The sequence below is a fragment of the Microtus oregoni genome, unplaced genomic scaffold, assembly GCF_018167655.1.
Source record: "Microtus oregoni isolate MIOR12 unplaced genomic scaffold, Mior012 000025F_ref0000491, whole genome shotgun sequence".
NCBI classification, from domain to species: Eukaryota; Metazoa; Chordata; class Mammalia; order Rodentia; family Cricetidae; genus Microtus; species Microtus oregoni.
Genome location: NW_024543084.1, coordinates 9,856,385 through 9,884,200, shown reverse-complemented (window position 1 = coordinate 9,884,200; position 27,816 = coordinate 9,856,385). Strand labels below are relative to the sequence as shown.

The 27,816-nt window shown below is 49.9% G+C and overlaps 1 protein-coding gene across 1 annotated transcript; it reads left to right on the top strand.

Moving 5' to 3' along the window:
• Window positions 1–27,745, top strand: LOC121462935 (coiled-coil domain-containing protein 187-like). Its single transcript, XM_041674911.1, has 10 exons — window positions 1–128; window positions 522–1,018; window positions 5,414–5,506; window positions 6,980–7,072; window positions 15,347–16,512; window positions 16,947–17,041; window positions 23,312–23,381; window positions 23,505–23,865; window positions 24,123–24,294; window positions 27,467–27,745. The coding sequence occupies exons 1-10, from the start codon at window positions 1–3 to the stop codon at window positions 27,660–27,662; spliced, it is 2,871 nt and encodes a 956-aa protein (XP_041530845.1). The 3' UTR covers window positions 27,663–27,745.
• Window positions 27,746–27,816: the final 71 nt, after the last annotated feature.

The following is a 27,816-nucleotide window of genomic DNA, read 5'->3' as shown; positions in this document are numbered from 1 at the left end:
ATGGGTGTGCTGCCCACCTTCCGAAGGGTAACCTGGCAGACCTGCCCCAGGGACAGCCAGCAAGAAGGTCTCTACTCCCCCAAGGCCTCAGGGAGAATGGCGAGTCAGAAGGCCACCATCAAGCCCAGGTAGTGTTTGTGTGGACGTAACAAAACTATCAGCACTGTTACTAGTCCTGTGGTCACCTTCCCCCAGGGATGGCGTCTTTGTGGGAGGTGGGAAGATGCGGAGGTCCAGTGTGTGGGTCTCTGACCAAAACCTGCTTGTGCCTTTGGGCTTGGCCTGGCTCCTCCTAACCTCAATTTAGTCATCCATAAATTGAACTTATCATGGTACCAACCTTAAAAGGTTGTGGTTAGTGTCTGAGAATGTCAGGGCGTGTCCATGTGGTGGTGGCATTTTTCGGTTCCTCCTGTCTTTCTCAGGCTTGAGGTAGAGATAAGGAGAAAGGGGTTCTGCGGATCACAGGACTCCATCTGAGATCTTCCTCTCTGACTGGCTGTGCTGTCACTCTCTCCAAGGGAAGAAGAGTTCCATCCTCATGCAGCCAAGGACAGCTTTCTGAGGTGGCCTATGCTTTCCCAGAAGCTGGGGACTCTTGGGGCAACTCCCTCGGTGGCCTGGTCTGATTGTATTAAGGAGCCAAGCCCCTACATGAAGACCTGCAGCCTGCCCGTGTGGTCCCCGTGCTTGGACACCAGGGATGCGAACAGCTCAGTGTCATCTGGCCGACTCTCTGGCTCTTCAGGCGGGCATGATTCATGCGCACTTTTCCATGGGCCCTGGAAAGAAAGGCCACCCCTGGTGTTGGGGCCCCAGCGTCAGCCCAGGAAGAGTAACCCTCGTCTGGAGCAGTTGAGGGACAAGATCCGGGCCCAGGCACAGTGGCAGGCTAGCTGTGCCTCCCTGGGCACCTCTGTCCCCTCTAGTGCCTCGTGCCTCTACAAGACCTCCTCGACAGGATTCCAGAAGAAGACCCCAAGGATGACAAATGACCTTCCGGTGGCTGCTTGCCCAGGTCAGTGGCTGCTTTGCCCAGCAGGTGTGGACCACAGACTGTGGGAAAAGAGGAGGGTTGATTCCAGAAAGGTAGTGTTTCAGACCAGGCTATGATGGTGACCGAGGCACACGGGACAGACAACCCTCGAGACAGACAACTGGGAGCTACATGTTGTATGGGAGAGATGGAGCCTTGGAAGACAGAGACCCAGAGGGCCTGTGGGAGATGAAGGAGGGACCTAGTTTCCTGGGAGTGGGATCTTTGTTTTGTCTCTGCAGCCTCGGGGGCTGTTCAAACAGACCTGGGCACCATTAGGTGCAACCAGCAAAGCCCACCTGCTACCCACAGCAAGACAGGTTGTGTTTTCTGGAGCGGGAAAGGCGGGTGACAGTTAAACAAATACCTCAAGAGCTTTTTGGTGGAGACACTGGAGGCCAGGCAGCTGCTTAGGGGTTTCTCTGAGGATCTCTTTTCTAAGGCAATAGGTTTGTTTTCAAAAACTGTGGTAAAGTACAGAACATAAAATTAGTTGTTGTAATAGGAGCAGCGGGGCTGCGTCCCCGGCACCCGGCCGCCCACATGGCTAACTTATGCCCCGAAATAATTACACGGACACTGTATTCTTTTTAAACACTGCTTGGCCCATTAGCTCTAGCCCTTACTGGCTAATTCTGATATCTTGATCAACCCATCTCTAATAAACTGTGTAGCACCGGTCTTACCGGGAAAGATTCAGCATGTCTGACCTGGCGGCTTGCTTCATCGCATGCGTCTCAGAGAGCAGAGCTATTGCGTCTGCCCGGGAGAGGGGAGCATGGCGTCACTGAGCTCACTTCCTCTTCCTCCCAGCATTCTGTTCTGTTTACTCCACCCACCTATGTTCTAACCTATCAGGGCACGCAGTTTCTTTATTTAATTAACCAATGACCCCCATCAATTAGTCATGTTACTGTTTTAAAAATCGATTACATTTATTTATTTGTGTGTGTATGTATATGTGTGTGGGATCATTGCCACAGCCCAGCTGTGGAGGTCAAGAACGGCTTGCAGGAGTCAGGGGCTCTCCTTCTATCATCCATCCTGGGAATGGAACTTAAGATGTGGGCCTTCACAACAAGTACCTTCACCTGCTGAGTCATGGCTCCAGTCCCATCTTTACCATTTAAAAATGTTCTGTTCACTGTAGGCACCTGCTTCTTGTTATGTAGCCATCACCACCATCCTTCTCTAGAATGACCCATCCTTCATTCCAACCCCAACAGCCTATCCCCTCCCCAGCCCCTGGCACCTGCCTCCTTCTGCTTCCTGTCTCTGTGGGTTTGATGACTCTGGGTACCTCAGAAATGGGGGCCCATGGGTCTTGTCCTTCTGTGACTTTCTATCAAGGAGTACTTTTTTTTTTTTTTTTGGAAAGTACAGTTAAGTACAGAGGAAGCACAAAGTTCGTCACCAGTCACCGTGTACCATACCCCCACGACTGCCCTACTCTGCTCTCTGAGATGCGTGTTAGTATACACTGTGACAAAATATTGGGAAAAAAAAGAATCTAGAAGAGGATTTTCTTTGGCCTGTGTTTCAGAGGGCTCTGTCCACGGTCATCTATTGTTTCTGGACCTGCTATAAGGCAAGAGCATCATGGTGCAAGGACATTGCAGAGACAACCTGCATACATGGTGCAAGGGCGTGGCACGGAGACACCCTGCACACGTGGTGCGAGGGCATGGCGCAGACAACCTGCATGCGTGGTGCAAGGGCGTGGTGGAGACACCCTGCACACGTGGTGCAAGGGCGTGGTGGAGACAACCTGCATGCGTGGTGCGAGGGCATGGCGCAGACAACCTGCATGCGTGGTGCAAGGGCGTGGTGGAGACAACCTGCACACCACGCAGTGAACGTGAAGCAGAGACAGAGATAAGGACCCAGGGATAAAATGTACCCTGCAAAGACACACTCTGTCCTCCCATCAAGCTCCCCTAGCCTATTTGGCTAGAAACCCATCAGTGGATTAACACATTCCTAGAATTAGCATCTGGTCACACCTCAGGTGCTGTCACCATTTGGGATCAAGCCTTCAACACAGGAGCTTTTGAAACCTTTTAATATCAAAACCATACCATTCTGCCGTGGACTCTGAGGTCTTACCTCAGAGCAAAAATCCACTGAGCCCATCTCCAAGAAGCTCAAAGTTTCTAGAATTGCTAAAAGATCCAATCAAATTTTCCTCTGAGACTCAAGGCAGAAAGTTTTGTTTTTCTAAGATACAATGATATGGGCCAAACACGTCCATTTCAAAGAAAACAAAGAAACATCAAGGAGGTGTTAGGCCAAGCTGAGATTGAAACTATCAGGAAAATATTATATCCTATAGCTTAATTTTTTTTTAACATACGTACTGTTTTGCCTGTGTGTCTGAATGTGCACTACATGTGTGCCTTGGTGCCCATGGAGGCCAGAAGATGAACTCATATAAACACATCAGTATGAGCTGCCTGTAGTGGCTGCTGGGAGCCAAACCAGTATCTTCTGCAATAACAGCAAGTGTGCTTAATCACTGAGCCATCCGTCCAGCCCCTGTAGTATGTATTATGTAGTTTGTGTCCAGCATTTAGGGTGCATGGAACATGGTATGAACTCCAAAGGGCTTGGGCAGTCCCACCTCTAGGCCCTACTTGCTGCAGCCCCTGCATTCTCTCTCCTGGGCTGTTTGTGCTGCTGCCGGCAGCTTTCCTCAGCACGTCTACTGCCCAGGAAGCTCTAACTTCCTGGGGTCTCTTTTGCAGCTTAGGTTTCACCTTCAGAGCTTCAGACTCCATCCTTCCGAGGGCAAACAATTTGCAGGAATCTTGGCTTTGCCTCCCAAGACTTTGCTTTGAAATCTCATCAGGAGCCTCCACAAGCTCGTGATCTGTGTTCTCTGTGCCTCAAAACTAGCATCACATGGACAACGCTAAGGTCTGCCACCAGCCTAGCTGTAGTGGGCCCACTTGGACTTTGGCTTCAGTGGCCTTTGAGTGCCTAGGTGTCCCTCTGCAAGCAGGCTGCCCCAGCAGCTCTCTCCTGAAATTAATATTCATGCAGATCATCCTCAGCTCCGACGTTGCGAAAGGCTCTTTTCGGGTCAAACCAAAGGCTTTTCAAATCCTTCTCTGCTTCTTGCTTCTGATTTTCACTGCAAACCTGGCTAAAAGCCAGCAATAGCCATGCTATAGCTTGAACACTGCATTGCTTGGAATTTTTTTCTCTGAAATTAAACAATTCATCACCTTTAAACTCAGCCTCATAAACAGTCTCAGAGAGAAAGCAAAGTGGAAAGTTTTCTGCTACAATACACGAGGTCTCAAATCTAACTCCTTGCAGAACCCAGACTCTTAAGAGCACAGGCTCTATTGTCAGTACTGTGACCTCTGTGTTTATGCCAAAGTCACCTCGTGTGATGACTAATTTCACTTGTCAATTTGATGAGCTGTAGAATCACCTGGGCAATAAGTTTATGGGAAATGGACTTTAAAAAAAAATAATTCTTGGGTTGGAGAGATGGCTCAGTGATTGAGTACTGACTCTTCCAGAGGTCCTGAGTTCAATTCCCAGCAACCGGTGGCTCATAACCAAACCATCTGTAATGAGATCTGGTGCCCTCTTCTGGCCTGCAGGCATGCCTGTAGGCAGAACACTGTATACATAATAAATAAATAAATAATCCTGCCCGATGGCGGTAACACATGCCTTTAGTCCCAGCTCTTGGGAGGCAGAGGCAGGTGTATGTCTGTGAGTTCGAGACCAGCCTGGTCTACAGAGGGAATTCCAGGACAGCCAAGACTGTTACACAGAGAGGCCCTGTCTTAAAAAATCAAAACCAAACCAAAGCAAAACAAAGCAAAATCCTCTCTGTATGCATGATGCATGTGTGTGGTGGCATGTGTTCCATGACAAGTGTGTGAAGGTCAGAGGACAACTTCGTAGCATTAGTTCTCTCTGTCCACCGTTATGAGGGCTCTGTGGATTGAACTCAGGTTACCAAACTTACATGGCCATGTGGTTTTACCTCCTGAACCATCTTGCTGGCCCTAGGATTATCTCAGTTGTATTAATTGAGTTGTCCGTGGTGGGTGGCACCATTCTCTGGGCTTGGGTCCTAGACTGTGTAAAAAGAAGAAAGTTGGCCGGTTAGAGGGCTCTGCTCATAGTTGGCCTGAGAAAGCTTCCCGGGCCAAGATGTTTATGCTGGCTTTGACGAGACTGTGTGACTTCTTAGCTAGTCACCATGGTATATGTCCAGATGGCCTTGTGGGATGTGTTTTCTGGCCTGAGGTGTTGAGCAGAGGAACAATTTAAAGGCTTACAGGGGCTCTAAACTGGAACTCCATTCTGGAAGTTACTTCGCTCTGATCTCTTCTTTCCATTCTCTTGGCTCAGGCATCCTTCGTGCAGCTGAACATAGAAGCAAAGATCGGGCACCTCTCAGCCTGAGACGGGGGCTCTCGAGGATTCCCCAGCACCATGCTTCAGGTGAGTGGCTCTAGGTTGGACCCTGAGACTAACAAGGACACTTATGGTTAGAAAGGACCCTGGCTAGAAAGGGATCGGTCAGGGAGTGGATGACATCCTGCTATGCTTAGGAGCTTGGATTCTTACTCTCTGCCTCTCCAACGAAGGAGTCATGGTAGGAATGGACCAGGTGCTGTCTTCCAGCAAAGGCATCCTTTGTGCAGAGAAGGGCCACGTCCTTCCCACAGCCTTGTAGGCCCACCTGTTCTGAACCCACACCTCGAGATCCCTTCTAACCTTGAGGCTTGTTATTCCGTTTTGTAGATGGAAGGCAATGCCCAAGATGACCTTGCCTGGCCCTGGGGGTACTGAAGGATGGGTGGTGGGGCTGAAGACTTTTACATCCCAACAGCTATGGTTTTGCTCAACAAAAAGGAACCTGGATGAAGAGATAGCAGGAGCCTCAACCCTGTCTGAGGATGTTGGGCTCAGGGGCTGCTGGTTAGACTGCATGTTAGACTCTGTGTAGACTTTTAGGAGGTTTTGTAGATGCAAGGGAGGGAATGGAGAGGGAGGGGCATAGGTGATAGCTAGGGTAAAGGCTGGTCAGTATTCCAGCTGGCACCTGTTGGACAGCAGGCATAGGTGTATTGGGGCACTCCCTGCCATGTGGTTGCGAGTCAATGGCAGATGTAGGCAGGGTCCCAAGCTGGCTGAGGGACAGGTCAGACAGGACCTCCTGGAGCCTTGCCCTATCTTCTCTTCTGCCTTCCACAAAATCCTGTTCTAGCAATTGTCAGATAAGCCATCTTTTCTTCCATACCATGAGTGTGGCTGCTGGGCTACAGATCAAGTACGGAATGCAGAAGCCACAGCCCTCCCAGGCCCACTGGTCCCCACCTCTTGACTGTCACACTTTCCTTTTCCTCTGAAAGCAAGACATGCAGGAAAGCCTCGGACCTACTGTTCTGCTTCCTATCTCTGTAGCTTTGATGACGCTGGGCATGTCACATGACAGGAATCCCACAGGACATGTCCTCCTCCTCCCCCGTCTTCCTCCTCCTGCTTCTCTTTTCCTCTTTCTCTTCCTCTTAGTGCTCTTCCTCTTTCCTGTTTAGATAGGACCTCACTAGTAGCTTAGGTTGGCCTTGAACTTGTCCTCCTACTTCAGCCTCCCAAGTGAACAAGTTCACTCTAGTTGGCCACTGAACTTCCTGTGGAGCTTTGAAGAGGCTCTCCCCCATCAGAGTGATGCCAACATGTCTGTCAATCAGAGTGGACTCTTCATTTCCAGCCTCCATCTTCCTTCCCTGGTAGGAGTCATGTCCAGGGCAAAGACGCTACTCCTGGAATTCCTTGCGACTTGGTTCATTCAATCATTCCTTCACTCAGCAAACACTAACCCAGGTTCTGGGGTCAAGGTGAATGTGTTGCCTGCTTGCAGGTTGTCTGATTAAGGTTCCCCGCACCCTCTCTCCCCTTCTCCTCACTCAGTTCCAAGGACAAACATCAAAAGGATCAGAAGTACTTCTTACAAAAGAGAGACTCCAAAGTCATCTGTCCCCCGCAGAACTGTCAAAGGCAGAGGTGAGATTTGCTACTAGGGACCACAGAGTCTGTGATTCTAGCTGGTGAGGGTGACACAAGGCTCTTGATTCTGTGCTGGGGACATGGCTGCCAACTCTACCACAGGCAAGGAAGCTTGGGAGTCTTAAGATCTGAAGATTCCTTGTTGTGAAGCGGAAGTCCACAACTCCCCAAGTGATGTGAGCTGTCCTTTAAGCTTCTGCAGATGGGAATGACATAAAGCCGTTTGGCCACACGCCAAGTGTTGTCATCCTGCTGCTCTCTCAGTAACATGCTGAAAAGATGGGGAAGGTGGAAGCCCTGGCTCTCCCCTTTGTCTGACATGTGTGGACACTTTGCTGTGTGCCTTCCCTGATTTGGGATCCGGGATTTCAGGTGAAAGCATGTTTGGGCAGTGGGGGTGGGGAGGCTCTGTGAGCTGCCTGCAGGTACGTGTTCTGCCCTGACCCATGGGATGGCTGCCAGTTTTATGGCAGGTCCTCAGGGGATCTAGATAGTGACCTGTGGGTGGCAGGTGAGCCCGGTGGGCTTCTATCTAGGATAGATTGAGCTTGGATCCTTTTTTTGTTTTTTGAGAAAGGGTTTCTCTGTTTCAGTTCTGACTATCCTGAGACTTGCTCTGTAGACCAGGCTGGCCTTGAATTCATAGGGATTTGCCTGCCTCTGCCTCCTGAGTGCTGGAATTAAAGGAGCGTGCCACCACTGCCTGGCCTGAGCTTGGATCCTTATAGATACCCAGCCTCCCAGTCAGGGTGCTGCCTCTATAGCTTGTGGGGGGTAAACTGGAGGGTTCCCCCCCATCTAGCTGGACCCCAACGAAAGGCCATATTTTCAGATGTTGGGGGGTCAGGAAGAGTCTAGGATGTCTTTGAGACATGTTGAGAGAGAGGTGCCTCTGCTCCCAAGCAAAGCCGTGTCTTCTAGGATAACGAGTCTCTGCCTACACACAAGTCTTTCAGAGGTGATACAGGGTAGGGAGGACAAACACCTTTGGCACCCAAGAGTGAGAGACACGGTAACAACAAGAAGGTTCTGGAAGGTGCCCTGAAAATGCATAAAATACAACCACCTTCCGCATCATCATCATCCCCCCCACCCCGCCCCGCTTTCTGTTGTTTTGTTTTAATGGCTTGCTTGAAAAATGACCTGCCGTCTGCCTGACACAGGGTCAGAGGGCGTGCCACTGACTGCATTCATCATCGTAGTCACCTTGTCACCCTGATGGTAGTGACCATTAGTTTCTGTCAGTGACGAAGCCACAGCTGGGCTAAGGAGAGATGAGTTTGGGTTCAGGGGTCAGAGCCACAGGACTTGGGAATTGGATGAATTAGAAATTTGCTGTAGTTAACAAAAAATTAAATCACAATAGATATAAAATATTCATCCATCCGGGCCAAAGGAAAATGAAGCACGATATTTAATTTCAGATTATATCACCTCGCTTTGCATTTTTTATCATAGATTAGGTCGGTCTGGAGCTTTGACAGGGCACTTGGGGACTCCATCCATTTCCACAGATTAAAAATCCTCCCGTAAAAAAATTAATTGCCATTAAACTGCTCGGCAGAAGAAAAAATGTGCCCATCAGGACCCATTTATCGACCAGGACTCCTCTGGTGGGCTAATGGGGAGGCTGGATGAGTGTGAGAGGCCAGTGGGGGCTGTCTTCCCTACATGGGGCCTCTGGCCCAGTGCCTGGCAGAGAGAGCACATGATCAGGTGGGTGCGGCACATAAAGGCAGGACTGAAATGCTTCTTGGGAAGCTCAACCATCCCCCTCCCTACTGAAACCCGGGTGTGACCAGCCTGGGCAAACACCTCATCCTGAGACTGAAGAATTCTGCTCCTATTCTCACCGGCCTGAAAAGGCAGGAACCATGCTAGGCCCTGTCAGGAGGCACTGTTAAACACAGTTAAACACTGTCAAACCTCTTATAGATGGAGAAGTCTAGGCACTAGCCCTGTAGCCATGGCTGATGGACAGCAGCTGGGATTTGCACCAAGTCTGGACTATGAGGCCCCAAGGTTAACCTTTCTTGGCCTGGTGTCCTGTTCTGCAGCAGACCGTCTTAAACGGTCTCTGTTCAATTATGCAAACATCCGCTAAAACAAAAGCACATTTGCATACTAATGGATGCCTGTGCTTATTTATTTGCATATTTTGCATAAAGGATTAAATCTCTCCTGAATATTTGATAGCGCAGGATGCGAAAGCATCCTCAAGGTTTTTCAAACTTGATTGATTTTCACATAAATATGTGCCAGGCGTGTGCTTAGGGCTTTTTCAGAAATCGTTGGAAATTCTGCCCCAACCCCCAAAATCCACTTGACAGTTGTTTTTTTAAGTTTATATATGAGTGTTTTACCTATCTGGATCTATATGCACCATATACATTCCTGGAGCCTCTGGAAGCTAGAAGAGGGTTGCTGATCCCCTGGAACTGGAGCTACAGGCAGTTGTGAGCCACCATGTGGGTGCTGGGAATTGAACCCCGGTCCTGTGGAAGAGCAGTCAGTGCTCTTAACCACTGAGCCATATCTCCAGCCCCTTAAAGATTTTTTTAAAAGTGAAACTCAAGTCAGTAATTCAAAGAGCAGTTTTTTAATTTTTTTTTATTTTATTGACCTATATATTTTTTTTCTGCTCCCCTCCCTTTCTCTCTTCTCCCTTTCTACCTCTCTCGTGGTCCCCATGCTCCCAATTTACTCAGGAGATCTTGTCTTACTTCCCATGTAGATAAGATCCATGTATGTCTCAGGGTCGTCGTTGTTGTCTAGGTTCTCTGGGATTATGAATTGTAGGCTGGTTTTCTTTGCTTTATGTTTAAAAACCACTTATGAGTGAGTACATATGATAATCGTCTTTTTTTTTGTTTTGTCTTGTTTTTTTTGTTTTTTATTTTTCGAGACAGGGTTTCTCTGTAGCTTTGGAGCCTGTCCTGGAGCTAGCTCTTGTAGACCAGGTTGGCCTCGAGCTTACAGAGCTTGCCTCTGCCTCCAGAGTGCTGGGATTAAAGGCGTGCACCACTGATTTTTTTTGGAGCTAATCTTGTTTCTTGCTACATAACTGAAGGTGTTTATGAGTTGTAGAAGTTTCTTGGTAGAATTTTTGTGACTGTTAAAGTAAGCTATTATATCATCAGCAAATAGTGAGAGTTTGACTTCTTTACCGATTTGTATCCCCTTGATCTCATCTCCTTTTGTTGTCTCATTGCGAGAATCTCAAGAACTATATTGAATAGATATGGAGAGAGTGGACAACCTTGTCTTGTTCATGGTTTCAGTTGGATCGCTTTGAGTGTCTCTCCATTTAGTTTGATGTTGGCTGTTGGCTTGCTGTATATTGCCTTTATTATGTTTAGGTATGTTCCTTGTATCCCTGCTCTTTCCAAGACTCAAAGAGCAGTTTTAAAAATCAAATACTCTATGGGGCAATAGTGGCACACACCTTTAATCCTTTCACTTGGGAGGCAGAGGTAGGGAGATCTCTGAGTTAAAGGCGAGTCTGGCCTACAGAGTGAGCTCCGGGACTACAGAGAGAAACCCTGTCTTGAAAAACTAAATCACTCTAACACAATATAATTCAGCTGTACTGATTTGAGACTCCCATACTGATGAATGGTCATAGGGAAGTACAATTTTATAATAAAACAACTTTGTCTCTAGAAAGACAAAATGTTTTGTGAGTATAATAAAATCTCTGTGGTTTATGAGATGCAGTGGTCTGGGATCTTGCTGAGGCACTTCAGGTGTATCTGTTGGAGTTGTGTGAAATGACGGCATGCACCGTGTGTCTGCCATGGGTTCAGAACTGAGGCTGCTGGGAATCTTTGTGATGTAACATGGACAAGCACTGCCAGAAGCATCCTGGATTCATGATGCATTGGATTTTTAAATTGATTTTGCATTAAATAGGGTTTTCGTTGCTGTGAAGAGACACCATGACCATGCAACTTTTATAAAGGAAAACATTTAATTGGAGCTGCCTTACAGTTTCAGAGATTTAGTCCATTATCATCATGGTGGGACACAGCGGCATACAGGCAGGCATGGTTCTGGGGAAGGAACTGAGAGTTCTACATCTTGATCTGGAGGCATCAGGAAGTAAACTGTTACACTGGGCGTAGCTTGAGCATAGGAGACCTCACGACCCACCCTCATAGTGACACACTTCTTCCAACAAGACTGTACCTACTCCAACAAGGCCATACCTTCTAATATTGCCATTCTCTATGAGCTTATGGGGGCCAATTACATTCACACTACCACATTCCACTCCATGGTCCCTATAAGCTTGTAACACTATCATAATGCAAAATGCATTTAAAAGTTCCAAAGTCCAACTTCAAAAGTCCCCATAGTCTATCACAGTTTTAACAATGTTTAAAAGTCCAAAGTTCAAAGTCTCTTCTGAGATACATGCAACCTCTTAACTGTAATTCCTTATGAAATCAAATCAAAAAAACAGATCACATACTTCCAACGTATAATGATACAGGATATCCATTACCTTTCCAAAGGAGAATATAGTGAGGAAATACTAGACCAAAGCAAAAATGAAAATAGCTAGGAAAACTTCAAACTCTGCCTCTTCATGTTTGACGTCAAAACACTCTTTAGATCTCCTTTCAGCTTTGTTGACCACAATGTACTTCTTCCTCTTGGGCTGTTCATTCTCTGTTAGTAGTTTTCCTCAGCAAGTTCCAGCATCTCTAACATCTTGGGGTCTCCAAGGCAATTCAGGCTCCACCCGTGTCATATGCCTTGGCCTTGGGGCAAGATCCTGAGGTCACCACTCCCTTTATTCCATTTCCTAATCTGTTTATCTCCTTGAACACAGGATTTAGCTCCATCCCACTTCCTGGTACCCCTTTTCTCAATCTGTACATTTTGCTTATTTCCGTTCTCAGCTTGCTTCTTTTCATTATAAATCTACATTAGAGTTAACACTACGGCAGCTCTTATAAGGAAAAACATTTAATTGGGGTGACTTACAGTTTCAGAGGTTTCGTCCATTATCATCATGGTGGGACATGGCAGCATGCAGCAGACATGGGACTGGGGGAGGAGTTCAGATGTCTACATCTTGATCTGAAGGCAACAGGAAGTGAACTGTCCCCTATATTGGGCATAGCTTGAGCATAGGAGACCTCAAACCCCACCCCCACAGTGACACACTTCCTCCAATAAGACCACACCTACTCCAACAAAGCTGCACCTCTGAATAGTGCCACTCCCTATGAGTTTATAAGGGTCCATTACATTCAAATTACCACAGATGCTGTGTGTCTAGAAACCTTTTACTGTAGCCATTGTTTTCTGCCCCCACATTTCAGTTTTGCAGAGCTAGCTGGACTGGGGGTGGTATGTCTGTGTCTGTAAGTATGCAGCCCCATATGGACCAAGACCTACAGTTTAAGAAGCTGGGGCCTAGAGAAAGCAAGGCCTGGAAGCCTTGTCCCCATGGCGGGTGTGGCTGGGTGCCCAAGATAGGTAGTTTCAGGACTGGAGAATTGAGTAGCCTGGAACAGCTCAGTGCAGCAGAGTTCTTTCCGGCTGAAGAGATCACTCAGTCTGTGCAAAATAGGGCTTTGTCTTTCTTTGGCCTGGATAGGTGACTATCATGATTTAACTACTTTTCGAGAGGTTTTTTAATTTAAAAATATTTAATTTAAATTTTATGTGTATGGGCATTCTGCTTATATGTATGTCTGTGCACTATTTGCATGCCTGGTGCCTAAAAAGGCCAGAAGAGGGTGTAAGCTTTTTGGGAACTGCAGTTAGTGTGCTGCCATGTGGGTGTTGGATTAGAGCCAGGAAGCAGCCAGTGCTCTTAACTGCTGAGCCCTCTCTTCAGTCCCCAATGGCTTAATTTTCTAAACTATGGCAGATTGCTGATTCAGTTCCCAGCTGACAGGTCAGTGGAGGAGGAGGACTGAGAAGGACTTAACTCAGGTACGCTGCCCTCAGGGGTCAATGCTCTGCATCATCCGAGCTGTGATGGGCTAGCCATAGGAAACAGGGCAAGTCCTGCCTGAGTCCACATGGAGATGTGATTCCAAGCCTCAGATAGTGTCACCTTGAGCAGGAACGTGGGTGGAGTGCCTGGGAACACACCAGGTGTGATCTGAGTTTTGCAGAGCTGGTTGGGCCCAAAGTAGTATGTCTGTGTCTGTGAGCAATTTGTGTGTGTGAGAGCTTGTGTGTGCATGTGCACTGCACACATGCGAGTGTAAAAAGCATATGTATATGGTTGCTTGTGCATTTGAGTGCGTGGTCATGTCTGAATGAGTGAATGCCTGTTTGTGAGCATATGAGCATGTGGAAATGTGTAAGCATGTGTGCTAATGTGAAAGAACATATATGAGTTATGTGAGCCTGTATGTGAATGTATGAGTATGTGGATTATCATGAGCTGAGAACCTGTGTGAATGGGTGAGTGTGTGCAAGCATGTGAACATGTGAATGTGTGTCTGTGTGTGAGCCTTGTGTACGCCTGTGTAAGAAAACTGTGAAGTATGGTTCATCCCATGAGGTGGCCTTCTAGAAAGAATTGCGAACATTTTGATAGTTGAATGCATTTTAAAGCAAGGACATGATGGGTGTACCCTGGCATGTCCATATTCTCTGGAGACAGAACGTTGTTTTGTTGTTGTTGTTGTTTTGTTTGTTTTGTTTTATTTCTCTGTGTAATCATCAGCCTGGCTGACCTGGAACTCACTCTGTAGACCAAGGCTGGCCTCCAATTCACAGAGCTCTGCCTGCTTCTGCCTCCCAAATCCTGGGATTAAAGGCGTGCGCTGCCACCACCCGGCAAGGAAGAACATACTGTGGTCTGCCACATCCGTAATTTACAGTAAGTTCACAATTGTCCTGCACAGACTTCCACGGAGCATATGAACCTGTGTGAACCTGTGTGTGTGTGTGAGCCCGTGGGAAACCGAGCAGTATAGCTTGAGAGAGTAAGAATGAACCTTGTGAGCATGTGGGAAAGTGTATACGAGTGTAAAAGCCTGCTTCCTTCCTGCTTTTGTGGGGCCCTGTGACTGGGGTCGTCATGGTGGCCAGTCAGCGCTGGTATTGGTGGATGCAATCTGAGATCATGGAGTAAAACCTCGATTGGCCGTGTTTGTTGTATGTCAGTGTCTGTTAAGGGCAGCTCAGCCACGCCGGTCATTTATTTCTGACTGTTTAGGAGGCCTAACGCCATCTCTGATCCTGGCCCCATTGCTGTGACTCTGGCCAGCTTCAGAGTGTATTAATTTCCCAGCTAAGGTATGTGGTTGTGACATGGCTTCCGTCGTGGCCCTGGCAGGAGCCCCTGGCTGAGTGGCTGGTTGTGGGTGTCACCGAGGCTGCGGCCTTGCTGTTGTTCCTGGTCAAATGTGAGCTGTGTGCCTAGGCTGGTGTGGAGTGCTCATGGGGAGAGTTGTTGTTGGGGAGTCTTTATTACCCTTGCTATTGAACAGGATCCTGGGGTTCACCATCAGTCACTCTGGGGTGCTCCTCACCCATGCTGGCTAGTGACTAAACATCTGGCTTTGTTCCCACAGGGGTTTGGATGTGAGGGGTTTCCCTGTGAGCCCTTGCGGGGTATGCCAAGTTGTCTCCAGAAGTGGTGTGAACCATTGCCAGTGGTCTGAGGGCCGTGGCCCGGCTGTGTGTTTTCTATTTAAGATTCTGAGTTGACTGGTGTGTACGCCTGGAGGAAAGGACAAGCCCTGGTGAGGCAGCTGCTTGGGCCCCCTCCTGCCCTCTCCCGGCTCCAGAGCAAGTCCCCCGCCACGGAATTAGGTACCTCTTGCCTCAGCCTTAGCCTGCTGTGTTTTGCTGTGGCATTTGTGAGTAGGCACAGAGATTTCTGTGCTGCCCCCCCCCGGGGGGGAGGGTGGAAACTGGGCAGCCTCTCGAGATTTCCCTGAGAGATAGACATTTGGGAGTAATTACCTTTACAAACCTGAAGAGAGCTTTTCTCAGCTTTGAGAGCAGATGTGCTACGTGGGCTTTTGTGAAGAGAGTGGATGGAAATGGCCACTCCTGTGGGGGACACCTGCCGCCCTTCCGTGTACTCCGCCAACACATGCGGAGCTGGCTCACTCAAATGCAGCACTTACCCTCCTGTGCGCTGATCATAAGGGCAGAGACTGAGAGGGAGCTTGTGGGGCCAAGGCCAAGGTCTCCCTGGTCACCCCATGATGTCCCGAATGGAGGAACAAGTCTGTTCTTTCCCCCAGCCCACAGACCCCAACACTCCTTCATCGCTTGTCTTTGCAGGCTCTGACAAGGAAGCAGGAACCGTCGGGGACACATCTGTCCACACCTGGTTCTCTAAGCTTCCCTGTGCCCGTGGTGACCAGCAGGTTTCTGAGCACACACCCAACCTAGCTTTCCATGATCAGTCAGGAACTATCCAGGGTGCCATTGAGATCCTACAAGACCTGCGCCAGCAAATCCAGACTGGTCTGGAGCTTGCCAGGCGCCCCAGGGTGGCAAGGAAGCTCTCGTCATCAAAGCCAAAGCCACAAAACCTGGCAGGGAAGAGCCAGCAGGGACTCCAGAACCCCTGGGACATTCAGGGCTCCCCAAAGAGTGCTTGGATTGCAACAGAAGGGAAATGCTCTTCCTTGGGTAGGGCTGGAAATTTGCACAGCCAGCAACACTGGAAGAAAGCGGCGGCTGAGCGGGAGTCTTGTCCACAGAGAGCTTGGGCAGCACAGGGACAACACACCTCCTTCCAGAGGCCTGGAAGCACCCCAGAAAAGCCAGACTCCTTCTCCCAGCGGCCCTGGAGTGCCGTGGCTTGGCAAACCAGTCCACAGAGGGCCTGGGAAAATCTAGGACAGGATCCCTCCTTCCAGAGGTCTGGAAGCCCCCCTAAAAAGTCAGGCCCCTTCTCACAGCGACCCTGGAGCGCTCTGGCTGGCCAAGCTTGTTCACAGAGGACTTACACAGCTGGTACAGACTGGGAGGTTCCTGGGTACAGCCCATGGAGCTCTGAGGCGAGGGTACATCCTGTTCTCCAGCAGCCCTGGAGTAGGGCCTCTGTTCAGAGTCCCTACAGTAAGGAAAAAAGTGCTGGCCCTCCTCCTTCAAAAGTCAAGCCAGCTTGGACAGAGCCTGCCCAGGACTTCCCTCAGAGCAAACCAGCAAAGGAGCAAGACACCCTGGAGACCCCACCCTGTCCAAGGCCACGGCAGCCTCTGGGCCAGCCACGTAACTCTGAGTCCTTGCGTGACTTCATGCGCCGGAAGGCCCAGGCCCGACGCCAACAGGCCATGGAGCAGAAGACCTTGGCTGCACACGCTCTGGAGCTGCGGAACCAGAGGCTGCAGGAGCTATATCGGAAACAGCGAGAGGCCATCCTGGGCAAGGCTGTCCCTGTGGTTTCCCAGAGGAGCCCTGGCATCGTCACCTTTGTTCCCAGTTCCGTACAGTCTGAGGTATGTGCTCTGTGGGTGATGAGAAGGGAATTAGCCAAGCCTTTGAGCCTGAGGCTCTTTGCTACCCCGCCTGCCTACTGCCCATCAACAGGTGGGTGGTTGGGTGCCACTGGGCCCTGGGGGGTGAGATGGCATTGGCTCTGGGCAGCTTGAGAGAATACCTGGGATGGAGACAATGCTAATGAGAAGAGGATAAGCTTGGGACACCTTTGTCCCTGGCTGGGATGGAGGCAATGTTGGGGAATGTTCCTAGCTGAACTTGGTTCCTGTTTGATTGTCTGGGGGGAGTTCCAGCACAGTCCCCACAGATAGACAGGACTAGAGGGACCTATTTGCCTCTTCACCCCTAATTCTTTGAAATGCCCTGGTAGAGGCTGGAGCCCAACTCTGACCTGAAATGAGGGTGTGGGTCTTATGTGTCCTCTCTGCTTTAGGACCTGGAAGCCCCCGGGAGTCTCAGGTCACCACTGCAGAAGTGGAGCAAGGTGACATCTGGCATGGTGCTTGGGAACCAGGAGGCTCCAGACAGGTGGGTGGGGATGGCAGGGATCCTCTGCCTGGGCAAAAATATAGGGAGCTCGGAGTGGAGGAGGGGAGGATGGATGCTGGGGGCTCTCAGGACATTGCTCATGACAGTGTGGCTCCTTGGGGACCAGCCGTGGCAATCCCGGTGCTTTATGGAGCAGACACTGACTGCTGTGTTTTGCTGAGGTGTGAAAGTCACTGTGATTAGAAGCAACACATTTGTGTAGATATGTGTGCATGCACATGAATGGACTTTGTGTGTATACAGTTCCACATGTTTGTGTGTTTGTAGGCCAGAGGTTGACCTCAGATATTGGAACTCAGGAGTTATCAACCTTGGGTATTTGAGTCAGGGTCTCTCCCTGGTACCTGTGTCTTGCTAATTAGGATAGACTAGCCAGCCAGTGAGCTCCAGGAATTCTCCTGCCTCCGCTCCCCTAACATTGGGATAATAAAGATGGACCACCATGTCTGTTTTGTTTTAATGTGGATTCTGGAAAGTAAATCCACGCTTATACGGTAGGCATGTTACTGACTGAGTTCTCTACAGAACAGCCTTTTTGTTTGTTTCTTGTTTTTTGTTTTTCAAGACAGGGTTTCTCTGTGTAATGGTCCTGGCTGTCTTGGAACTCACTTTGTTGACCTGGCTGGCCTTGAACTCACAGAGATCTTCCTGCCTTTGCCTCCCAAGTACTGGAATCTTTTTTTTTCCTTTTTATTTATGTATTTATTTTATGACTGCATGTATGCCTATGTAAGGATGTTGTATCCTGGAACTGGAGTTAACAACAGCTGTGAGCTGCCATGTGGGAGCTGGGATTTGAACCCATATCCTTTGGAAGAGCAGCCAGTGTTCTTAACCACTGAGCCATCTCTCCAGCCCATCTTTTCTTTTCTTTCCTTCTTTCTTTCTTTCTTCCTCCCTCCCTTCCTCCTTTTCTCTCTCTCTCTCTCTCTCTCTCTCTCTCTCTCCCTTTCTTTTTGTTTGTTTTTGTTGTGGGGGGGTGTTTGTTTTTCAAGACAGGGCCTCCTGGTGTAGTTCTGGCTGTCTTAAAACTTGCTTTATATACCAGACTGGCCTAGAACTCACAGAGATCTGCCTACCTTTACCTTCCAAGTGGTAGCTGCCCAGAACAACTTATTTTTAACATAGAAATGTATTTAGTTAGTATTGTGTGTATGGAGGTGAGGACGTGCTGTATAGCTTGCCTGTGGAGGTCAGAGGACAACTTGGTGGAGGTGGCTCTCTCCTGCCACCTTCACATGAATTCCAAGGACTGAACTCAGGTTGCCAGGCTTATGTAGCAAGAGCCTTTACCCACTGAGACATCCTGCCTGCTCCCAGCCTGTTTTTTAAATGCACAGGATGAGAACATTGTTGTCTGCAAATGTTACCTGTCTGTTACCTCCAGCATCCCTATAGGAGATCCACACTGTAAGCTGCCAGCCCCACCCCCTACTCCACACTGTAAGGTGCCAGCCCCACCCCCAGCCCTCAGAAGGTAGCTTCTGACACTTTCTGGCAGTGGTGTCCTGAGTGTCCTTCCCTTTGTTCCCTGTTGGGAAGATGTAGACGCAGCTTTTGCAGCCTGCTGGTGCACCAGGGTCTCCTCACATTTCCTTTATCCAGTGCTGTGACTCAGGTTAATCTCCCATTCAGCTACCCCAAGGGGTGCTCCTGGAATCCCTGCACTTGTCTGAACATCTGCCTTTGTTTTTCCTGATGCTCTCCCTGGTGTTCGTGCCACACAACAGTCCAGAACAGCAGACCCCTAAATGCCGAAATACCCAAAGGAAAACAGATTCCTTTCATTTCAAAGATCCTTTTATTCATTATATAGACAGTGTTCTGGCCTGTAGGGCACCAGATCTCATTACAGATGGCTGTGAGCCGCCACGTGGTTGCTGGAAATTGAACTTAGGACCTCTGGAAGAGCAGCCAGTGTTCCTAACCTCTGAGTCATCTCTCTAGCCCCCCAAACAAATTTCTAATATTGAAAATTAAATTCTGGAAACATACAAAAATTGAAGTCTTTAAAGAGATATATTGACATTTCAAAGGGAGATTTGCTTGAGAGACATAAATGTAGCAGAACATTCCAGAGGCCACTTTATGCAGTATAATAGGCAAGCAGGACACAGGTACTTGTCATTAATACTCAGGGACAATCACAGTGAATATATGGTGGCTGTGGGCAGACAGGCCACACTCAGTAGGAGACAGGGCACTATCTGTGTGGCTGAGTACCCAGCCTTCTCATCTTAGTCATCTGGATAAGGGATAAGCTATCCTCTGGGGAGAGATGTCACCCAAAGAGTGGGTCCCAACAGTTTACTCTTCCACCGAAGTGGGTCTGTAGGAAAGACATCTCACAGGCCAAGGGGGCCTCAGTGTTTCCTGGGTGCACATTTTGTGCACCCAAGCCAGTGTATGAATGTGCTCTTTGCAGAGCCACACTGACAGAAAGCGCCAAGAAATGATTCATTAGAGCTCTCTAGACGTCTTTGTGAATTTACATCTCCTGCCCTGTGAGGATGTGAGTGAAGTGAAAACACAAATGAAAGACAGCATCGACAAATCAGATGTGGGAAAAGAACCCCACAGAATAAAATGAGACAGAATGTGAAGGGTTTGTGACGAAGGCCACGGAGGCCACAGGGTGGACATGGACAGCGTATACAGGCCATCTCTGAGAGATGCTACCTGCCTGGTCTTGGGCTTGTTCGGGAGTCTTAGTCATGACAGAAAGCTTCTGTTTTTCTGTTAGGGCCTTGCTTCTTGGGGACCGTTTTCCCGTTCACTGAAGGTCTCCCAAATACTGGACTTTGGAGAATCCCTTGCAGGTACAAATATGTCCCCAGGATTCTAGGCATTCTTCGGGATGCAGTAGCCGAGGCCATGCAGAGAGCAGAAGGATCCAAGCCACAATGCCTGGCTTGCCACCCTCTCATGCAGGCTTTTCCCCCCTAGGAACTTAGGTTTTCCAGACACGAGCTCCCAGGGTTTGGGTTTCAATATTCAGAATTTTAATATTTCAGGACCAGGATTTTAGACTTATGAGAAATTTATTCTTTCAAGATTTCAACATGTGGGTTTGTGATTGGCACTGAGTACCTGAAAGAGGACTTCACCTGTGTGTCCAGCTCCTAACCCATTACTCCTGTTCTGGGTAGCCCACCTGCACCCATCACAGCAGGCTGGGAACACATGGCCCAGCCACAGGGACCCAGAGGTCCACTCCAGGATGATGTATGGGGTTTGTGTGCACTGTGTTTCTCTGTGGAGTTCTTTGAGGAACTTGCAAGCTGTTTGCCACAGTGGCTTCAGCATCTCCCATCCCCACCAGTAACGTGTGCCCTTCTTTTCTTCCTCCTCCCCTCCTTCCTTCCCTCTCATTCCCTTCCATCACCACCAAAACAGGACAGCTCCTCCCCTCTTCCACCTCTGGATCTTGTCAGCCACTCCTTGGCCTGATCTCATTCTGGCCACCTGCTAAGGTACTCATGGCCAACACAGGAAGGCGAGGAGAAGGAGGAGACACAAGGGATTGGCAGCTCCTCATAGGAGATTGCTCCCAGAAATATCCTGCCCTAGGCTCACTAGGGACATTCATGGCTATGTTTTTGGCATTAATGTTGGGAGGAACTTTGAGATGGCCTCCTTGGTGCCTGCTCCTACCCCTCTGTATATTCCTTTAGCCGGATGGGATGGACGCTCCTCCTCCTCTTGACGCCTTTCCCCAGCTCCCTCCTTCCTTCTGCCCAGTCTTTCCCTGGCTGTATCCTGAGATATCATGTCTGAAGTGAAGCCTAGATGCCTGGATCTGTGAACTTCTAAAGCAGCCTCTATCTCCAAACAGAGGAGGACTCAGGTCCAACCAGTTGCCGTACCCATGGGTAGTCCTCAACAACCTGCATAGCTCCTCCAGCGTCCTGCAGTGTTAGAGGGGGTGTCCCCGTCACTGTGGGAAGCTGTAGACCTGTCTCTCTCTACTGCATCCTGGCCCCCTTTCTATTCCCACTCTTTAAAACTATACTGAAACACATATAACATTTACAACGATACCCATTTTTTAAATCCTCAATCCATCTGGATTTTGTTTTAAGTTTATGCTTAACTGATACATAAAAACATAAAAATTGTACATATGGATGGCTGGGGTACATGTGGTGTTTTGATACACGCACACATTGCATGATATTTAAATTAGGTTAAATGCATCCATCTCCAAACATTTATCATTTGTGTATGATAAAATATATTCAACATCCTTTTTTTCTAATCTTTTTTTGGTATTGTATGGTATGTTATTATAAAGGGCGATTAGAATAGCTTCAACTTTAGCCCAGTTGATCGGCTTCTTTCCGCTGGTGTCTCATACACCCTCCCCTGGTCTTCTGTGTTGGGAACTGAACCCAGAGCTTCACACCTGTTAGACAAGCCCTCTACCACTGAGCTATATCCCTTGCTTTTGTTTATTTATATACTTACTGTGCCCTGGCTGGCCTCAAACTCACCAAGATCCACCTGCCTCTGTCTCCTGAGTGCTGGGACTAAAGGTATTTACCCCCTTCCCAGCCTTTAAAACCACAACAAAACAAACAAAACCAGCCTTTTATTGAGTTGTATTAAGTTTATTAAGTTACCCAGGCAGGCATTAAACTCTTCCTGCCACAGTTGCCTAGGAAACTGGCTTTTTCAGGCCTGGGCCGCCGCCACCTAACTTCTTTTGTTGTTTGTTGTGATTCGCTTCTTTTTTTTTTTTTTATTTTTATTTGTTTGGAGACAGGGTCTCATTGTGCAGCTCTGACTGGTCTAGGGCTCATAGAGATGCTCCTCCCCCTGCTAGGAGGGATTAAAGGCGTATAACCTCACATCAGCATTTGCTCTGTGTTTTGGGTGAGGGTCTCACTGTGCAGTTTTTTTCAGCCTCTCGGAGTGCTGAGATTGCAGACATAGACTACCATGCCTGGTTTAACTTTTAGAGGCACATCCAGGGGCATCAATTCGTATTACTGTGCAGTCATCACTACCATCCATCCTCAGAACATTCTCTTCTCCCCCCTCCCCCCCACCACAATGGGTCCTCTGTCCCATTAACCGCAACCCAGAAGCCTTTGCCAGTCCCTGGCATCATCGTCTGTTGATCTGATGGCCTACATGAACTCAGACGTGTGGAATCCTGTGAGACTTGTCCTTTTGTGGCCGATGTTGCTCAGCTTGATGCCTCTGAGGTTCACCCCTGGTGTAACAGGGACCATTCCCTCTTCCTTCTTAAAGCTGAGAAACATCCCATTGTGGAGCACAGTTAGATATTGGGGTTCAACCTGAAGGTCAGAAAAGCAAAACAGCCAGCCGCTGACTCTGACCACTACCTCAGTCCAAAATGGTGATCCTCCCTCCAGGAATCTCAGAATGAGACTGTGTGAAAGAGCTGTCTCCTCGCATTTTGTGTTCCTCTCTAGAGTTGGGATTAAAGGCGTGCACTGCCTGGTTTCTATGGCAAACTAGTGTGGCTACTGGGAGGAAAGATGTGTGTCACCACTGCCTGGTCTGTAAGGCTGTCCAGTGGAGCTGTTTTACTCTTGATCTTCAGGCAAGCTTTATTTATTAAAATACAAATGAAATATCACTACACTGTTGTGTGGATGGGCCCCGTGTTGCCAAACCATCATCTGTTCATGGACCTCGTTTGTTTGTTTGTTGTTTAGCATTGTCTGTTGGGAGCATTGCTGCTGGGAGCATGATGTGCAGACATCTGTTCACACCCTGGCTTCTGGTACTTTTACCCAGACGGAGAATTGCCGGCAGTTGTGTTAATTTGGTGTTTGGTATGTGAAGACTCACCAGACTATTTCCCAGAGACGGTGGAGTCTGACATTCCTGCCAGCATGTGTCTCTATACCTCACCCACACTTGGTCCCCATTCTACTGAGCCACATGTGATATGATACATGGTGTCCTAGCCTTGACCTCTGGTCTGTGGTGAACCCTGACTCTCTCACAGATGGCCTCATTGTCTCTCCTTGCTGCACACGTGTTTGGTTTTTTTTTCGAGACAGGGTTTCTCTGTGGCTTTGGAGCCTGTCCTGGAACTAGCGCTGTAGACCAGGCTGGTCTCGAACTCACAGAGATCCGCCTGCCTCTGCCTCCCGAGTGCTGGGATTAAAGGCATGCGCCACCACCGCCTGGCTTGCACACGTGTGTTTTGCACATACGGTTCGACGCCGTGTTGCTGGGGATGAGTGTCCAATCACTCTTCTCTCTCTGCAGCTTCTGTCTGTGTTTGAACAAACCATGGAACTGTGCTGAGACCCAGAACACTGGATGCCCCCGGGAAGGCGTAAGTGGTGCCCCTCTGCTACTGTCTACTGATTCCTCCCCTGACCCCATAAAGCTCCAGGACCTGCCCTGGGGGCTATGTGTCTACCTGGACCCCCAGGACACTGAGCATCTGGGCCCATAGGGCCTCCCGCACTTCCAGTACAAGCAGGCCCGGCTGCAGGCACTGGAGACCATGGCCGATGTCCTCAAGCAGCGTATCGACATCTTAACCACCAAGTTACACAAGTCGACATCGCTGGACACAGCTGGTGACCTGGCCTCCGACATGCCGCCCTTGGGCCCCAGCACAGCACCTACCACCCCCACTCTCACGCCTCCCTCTTACCTCAGAAGTTTAGTGTCTGACGGGAGCAGAGGAACTCCCCAGGACTGGGTGGACACGCAGGGCAAGCCCCTTCTCCCCAGCACCTACGTCCAGGACAGCCCCAGCTGGAAGCCTCTGAGCTCAAACCTGGGGACTCACATTGAGAGCCAGCCCCAAGGTGGGACTGGGTGGTGGGCATCATGCCTATTGGCTGATCCTTGGGCTGGGAGCGACGGGGCCCCATTCCTTTTCCTGTCTGGGGATCAGGATGGGAGCTGCCCAGACAATGAGAGTAGTGACAATAGTAGATGCTCCCTGAGTCACATATAGCAAGACCATGTCGGGGGAGGGTGGAGGTTCTTCCCAAAGCCTGCTGCCTATTTGCCCCACCTTCCCAAGGGTCAAGAAGGCCAGCAAGGCCTCGATGCTCTGCAGGTCCTGTATCCAGCACCCCTGCCTCAGAGTCTCAGGTTCAGCCTTGCCTTGCTGGTTCATCAAGTCGTGGCGCCCTTTCCAAAGGTGCCATAGAGGAGAGACACCGGGAGCTGGAGAAGAAGCTGCAAAGAGAGATGGCTACTCTCCAGGCCCTCGGTGCCTGCATGAGGAGGTGAGAGCCCACCCCTCACGTCCCCTGTGGAGGGTCCTCCTGTTAGCCTAAGGCCCAGAGCCCAGAGTCTGGGCGCATCGGGCCGGTGGAGAGGGACATGGGTTGTACTGATTCTCATACTGGCCCACCTCACACATCTGGTTTACCTCTGGCCTGAGCCACTCTGGTCAGGGAGACATACTCACCGACAGACACTCCTTTGTGCTGGCCCGCAGTTAATGGGAGATGCATTTGTCCTAATTTCCTCATTGATTGCTAGCAGGGTGACCGTGTCTGAGGACGCTGACACAGGGTTCGTCAGCCTGTCTGGGTTCACTGTCCCAGGAGTTCTTAGGACTTTTCCCTGTACCTTCTTCTGGCTGTGTCCCCGTCCCTGGCCCCAGCCTTTTCTCAGTGCAGTCCACACAGGAGCTTAAGATGTCCCCTCTGTAGCCTTCATGGTCCTCACACCCATCTCACCTGTTTCCTTCCCATTCCTGGAAAGGCCTGTTCTGCCCCACCACACTCAGCCCTCAGTGGCCCCACTGAATCCAGGGTTAGAGGGGACCCAGGAGGGTTTTTCCCTGTAGGAATCAGCAATTGCCCACCAGAAAGCTAATGGCTTCCTCTATGTGCAGCTGTGGTTTCTGTCCTTTCAAGAACTTGGAAGTATGTTTGGTCACTCTCCAGAAAACATTCTCTGCCTCCAATATTTCCCGGCACCTGCCTACTGTCCTTCCGCCTGGGCCTTACCCAGGGCCTCCTCCAGCATCAGAAGCTTGGTGATCCCCAACACCCACCCACCCCGCCTCCTTCTTGGGACTCTTTGCGCCATGTGCTACCCACCAGAGGGGCAACCTATGTCCTTCTCACTTTGCCATCCCTAGACAGCAGCACCCTCAACAGGTAACTCCAGCCTCTCCGTGGAGCTGTGGCCAAAGCAGGGGTGCACAGTTTGGGGGAGACCGGGAGGCCCTGTGTCTGTGCTTGACGGAGTTCACCAGAATATCCTGTGACCTCGTCTTGGTTCTCAGGCACTGGGGCTACGTTACACTGCTAACTACAGCCTGAGCTGCCTTCCACTTGGCAGCTGGTTCGTTATCTTAGAGGGTGGCCCCTCTCGTGCAAGCGGAGGCTCTCATGCCAGGGGTGAGAGCAGAAGCCACATTCTCGGAGCAGGGAGAACGGACTGTGAAGGGGGCTGTGGTTAAGGCAACTGCTGCGGGGAAGCTTCTCCACTTCTGGCCCAATGCTGGGGAGGGCGTTTATGTCAAATCTCGCTCAGCTGTGTGTTTACCTTGATCAAGCACATACTTTCCTCCCCAAGTGAGGTTGCCGAGCGCACCCACCTACGTGATCTCCCCCACCCCCACCCCTGCTCTTCCTGGAGCTGGAACACTTCCTTCCAGCCACCACCTCCCTAGGAAACCCACCCCTCCTCTTAGGAACCTCTTGATAGATCTGGTGTTTCCCGGATGGTAGAGCCTGTGTCGTCACTGATGCGTAATGGCCATTAGGGGGCAGCATTGTGCTGAGGGTTTCCTCTGCTAATGCGACAACCCCATAGACTGTTCCAGAAATTAGAAAGATTTAATTTCAGTATCCCAGGTTCTGACAGGCTAGGTGACCCCAATATCCCAGACCCAGGCCCAGATGGTCCTGGTGCCGATAGTCCTGGTACAAAGCCACAGGGGTTGTGGCTTCCCCTCTAGGGGTATCCCACTTGGGATCTTCTCCATAGTTCACCCTAAGAGTCACCAATAGAGTTTCTTAAATGCTAAAATGTAGCTCTCCTGGGGGCACATACTGTCTGTGGGCTGAGGCTGGACATACCTGTGCCGTCTTCCACTGGGCTCCTGCCCCAGATGAACATACCTGTGTGGGTCACAGAGTTCTACAGGACCAGTACAAGCAAGCCCAATAGCCAGGAGAGACCAGAAGAGACAGAAATCATACTCAAGTTCTGTTTCCCAGAAAGGTGGGGCCCAGGAGAGCAGGGAGGTCACTTGCTGGTCGCAGCCAGGTGGCCCTGCCGGGTTTCTTTTGAGGATTAAAGTCAGCCTTCCTGTGTTCCAGGCTGTGTTTCCCCTTCTGTTGCCCTCAGCTGCACGATTAGGCTGAGTCTGCAGAGGTGGGACCCTCTCCCCCACCCCACAGGCACTTGGTGATGGGTGAGGGCCCAGTCTGTCACCATCTTCTCAACAATTAAGGACACCAGGGGTCTAGCCAGCTCTCCATGGGACTTGGTCCCGCTTATCTTCACACTTAATTCTATCCAATTGTTCCTGCTTTCTGGAAATTCTTTCCATGTCTGTGTTCCCACAGTGCCTTGCAGCCTTAACATATGTCCACATATTCAGAAAGAGACCTTTACTCCAGGTGGGGGTTGGGTATGGTCATGCCATACCATAGCCTTGCACAGCACCTAACTCGAAGAAGGCCAGAGACAGAGGCCTGTGGGCCTCAGGGGCTGCTGGACACAGGCATGGGTGACATGTTTGGTGATTCAGGTGGAGTCCAGGTCACTATGTGCTAGGGACAGATGGTGCCTCGGGGAGAGTTGAGCTGAGGCTGTGTTCACAGCCCACACCAGCCAATTTACATACTCATCCTCTGTGTTCCAGAGCCTTCTAATCCCTGCACCTGCTGCAGGCCCACCTGGACCAGACAGCTTGCCACCCACTGTGGCCACTTTGACCTTTCCCATCTGAGGAGGGCAGCTGCCTGAGACCGTGCAGAGGAAAGAATTAGGGTCCTTAGTCATGGCTGTACCTCTCCCTGATGGCCCGGCTCTACATCACAGACACAGCGATAGGGCAGAGCCACAATAGTAGCTGTGAGGTGTCTCCTCATTCCACACAGCCTGTGGGGGTGTCCTTATCAGCCAACAGGGATGAACAGGATAGCTACATTGGCACACTAGGCTGTGATCTCACCTGCAGAGCTGGTAGTGATGGAGCTAACACTGCATACTGGATAGGGTGCTACACACACACACACACACACACACACACATTGTGACCATACTTGACTGATGGACCAGACCTTAAGCCCTGAGGTCTGGCTCTGACACACTGCCTGGGTCCTAGAGCTGCTGGCAGCCATAGGAGCCCAGATTCCTGCTGAGTTAGGGCACTTGTGCTCATCCTCTTTCCCCATCCTGATCCTGGCTTTACTCATCATTGTCTTCTAGCTCACTTGGTTTACCAGCTGCACCAGCCCCCACCTGTGGCTCCCTTTGGCAGGAGGAGAAACTGGGAACCAAAAAGGCAGGCTTGGTAACACCCTGGACCACCCAGAGCTGCGGTAAGGGCGAGCCTGAAGACAGGCCCTGGGCTGGCTGGTCGGGTGGCCAGGGGGGCCTCCCATGGGCCTCTTCTACTGCCTAGCTTGAGCTTGATCTCGCAGGGTAGAGACCTTGTTCTATATGGACGGCAGCCACATGTCCGTATTAAAGTGTTTTGAGGCTCTCCAGCCCCCACCGCCGACTCTGCTGCTGCTGCGTCTGTCATACGTATGTCATCGCTGGTCTCCAAAACAGTC

Coding starts and splice junctions, on each gene's coding strand:
- LOC121462935 (XM_041674911.1), top strand. CDS start 1: ATGGGTGTGCTGCCCACCTTCCGAAGGGTAACCTGGCAGACCTGCCCC. Junction 23,866..24,122: donor CATTGAGAGCCAGCCCCAAG/GTGGGACTGGGT, acceptor GATGCTCTGCAG/GTCCTGTATCCAGCACCCCT. Junction 24,295..27,466: donor CTCGGTGCCTGCATGAGGAG/GTGAGAGCCCAC, acceptor ATTGTCTTCTAG/CTCACTTGGTTTACCAGCTG.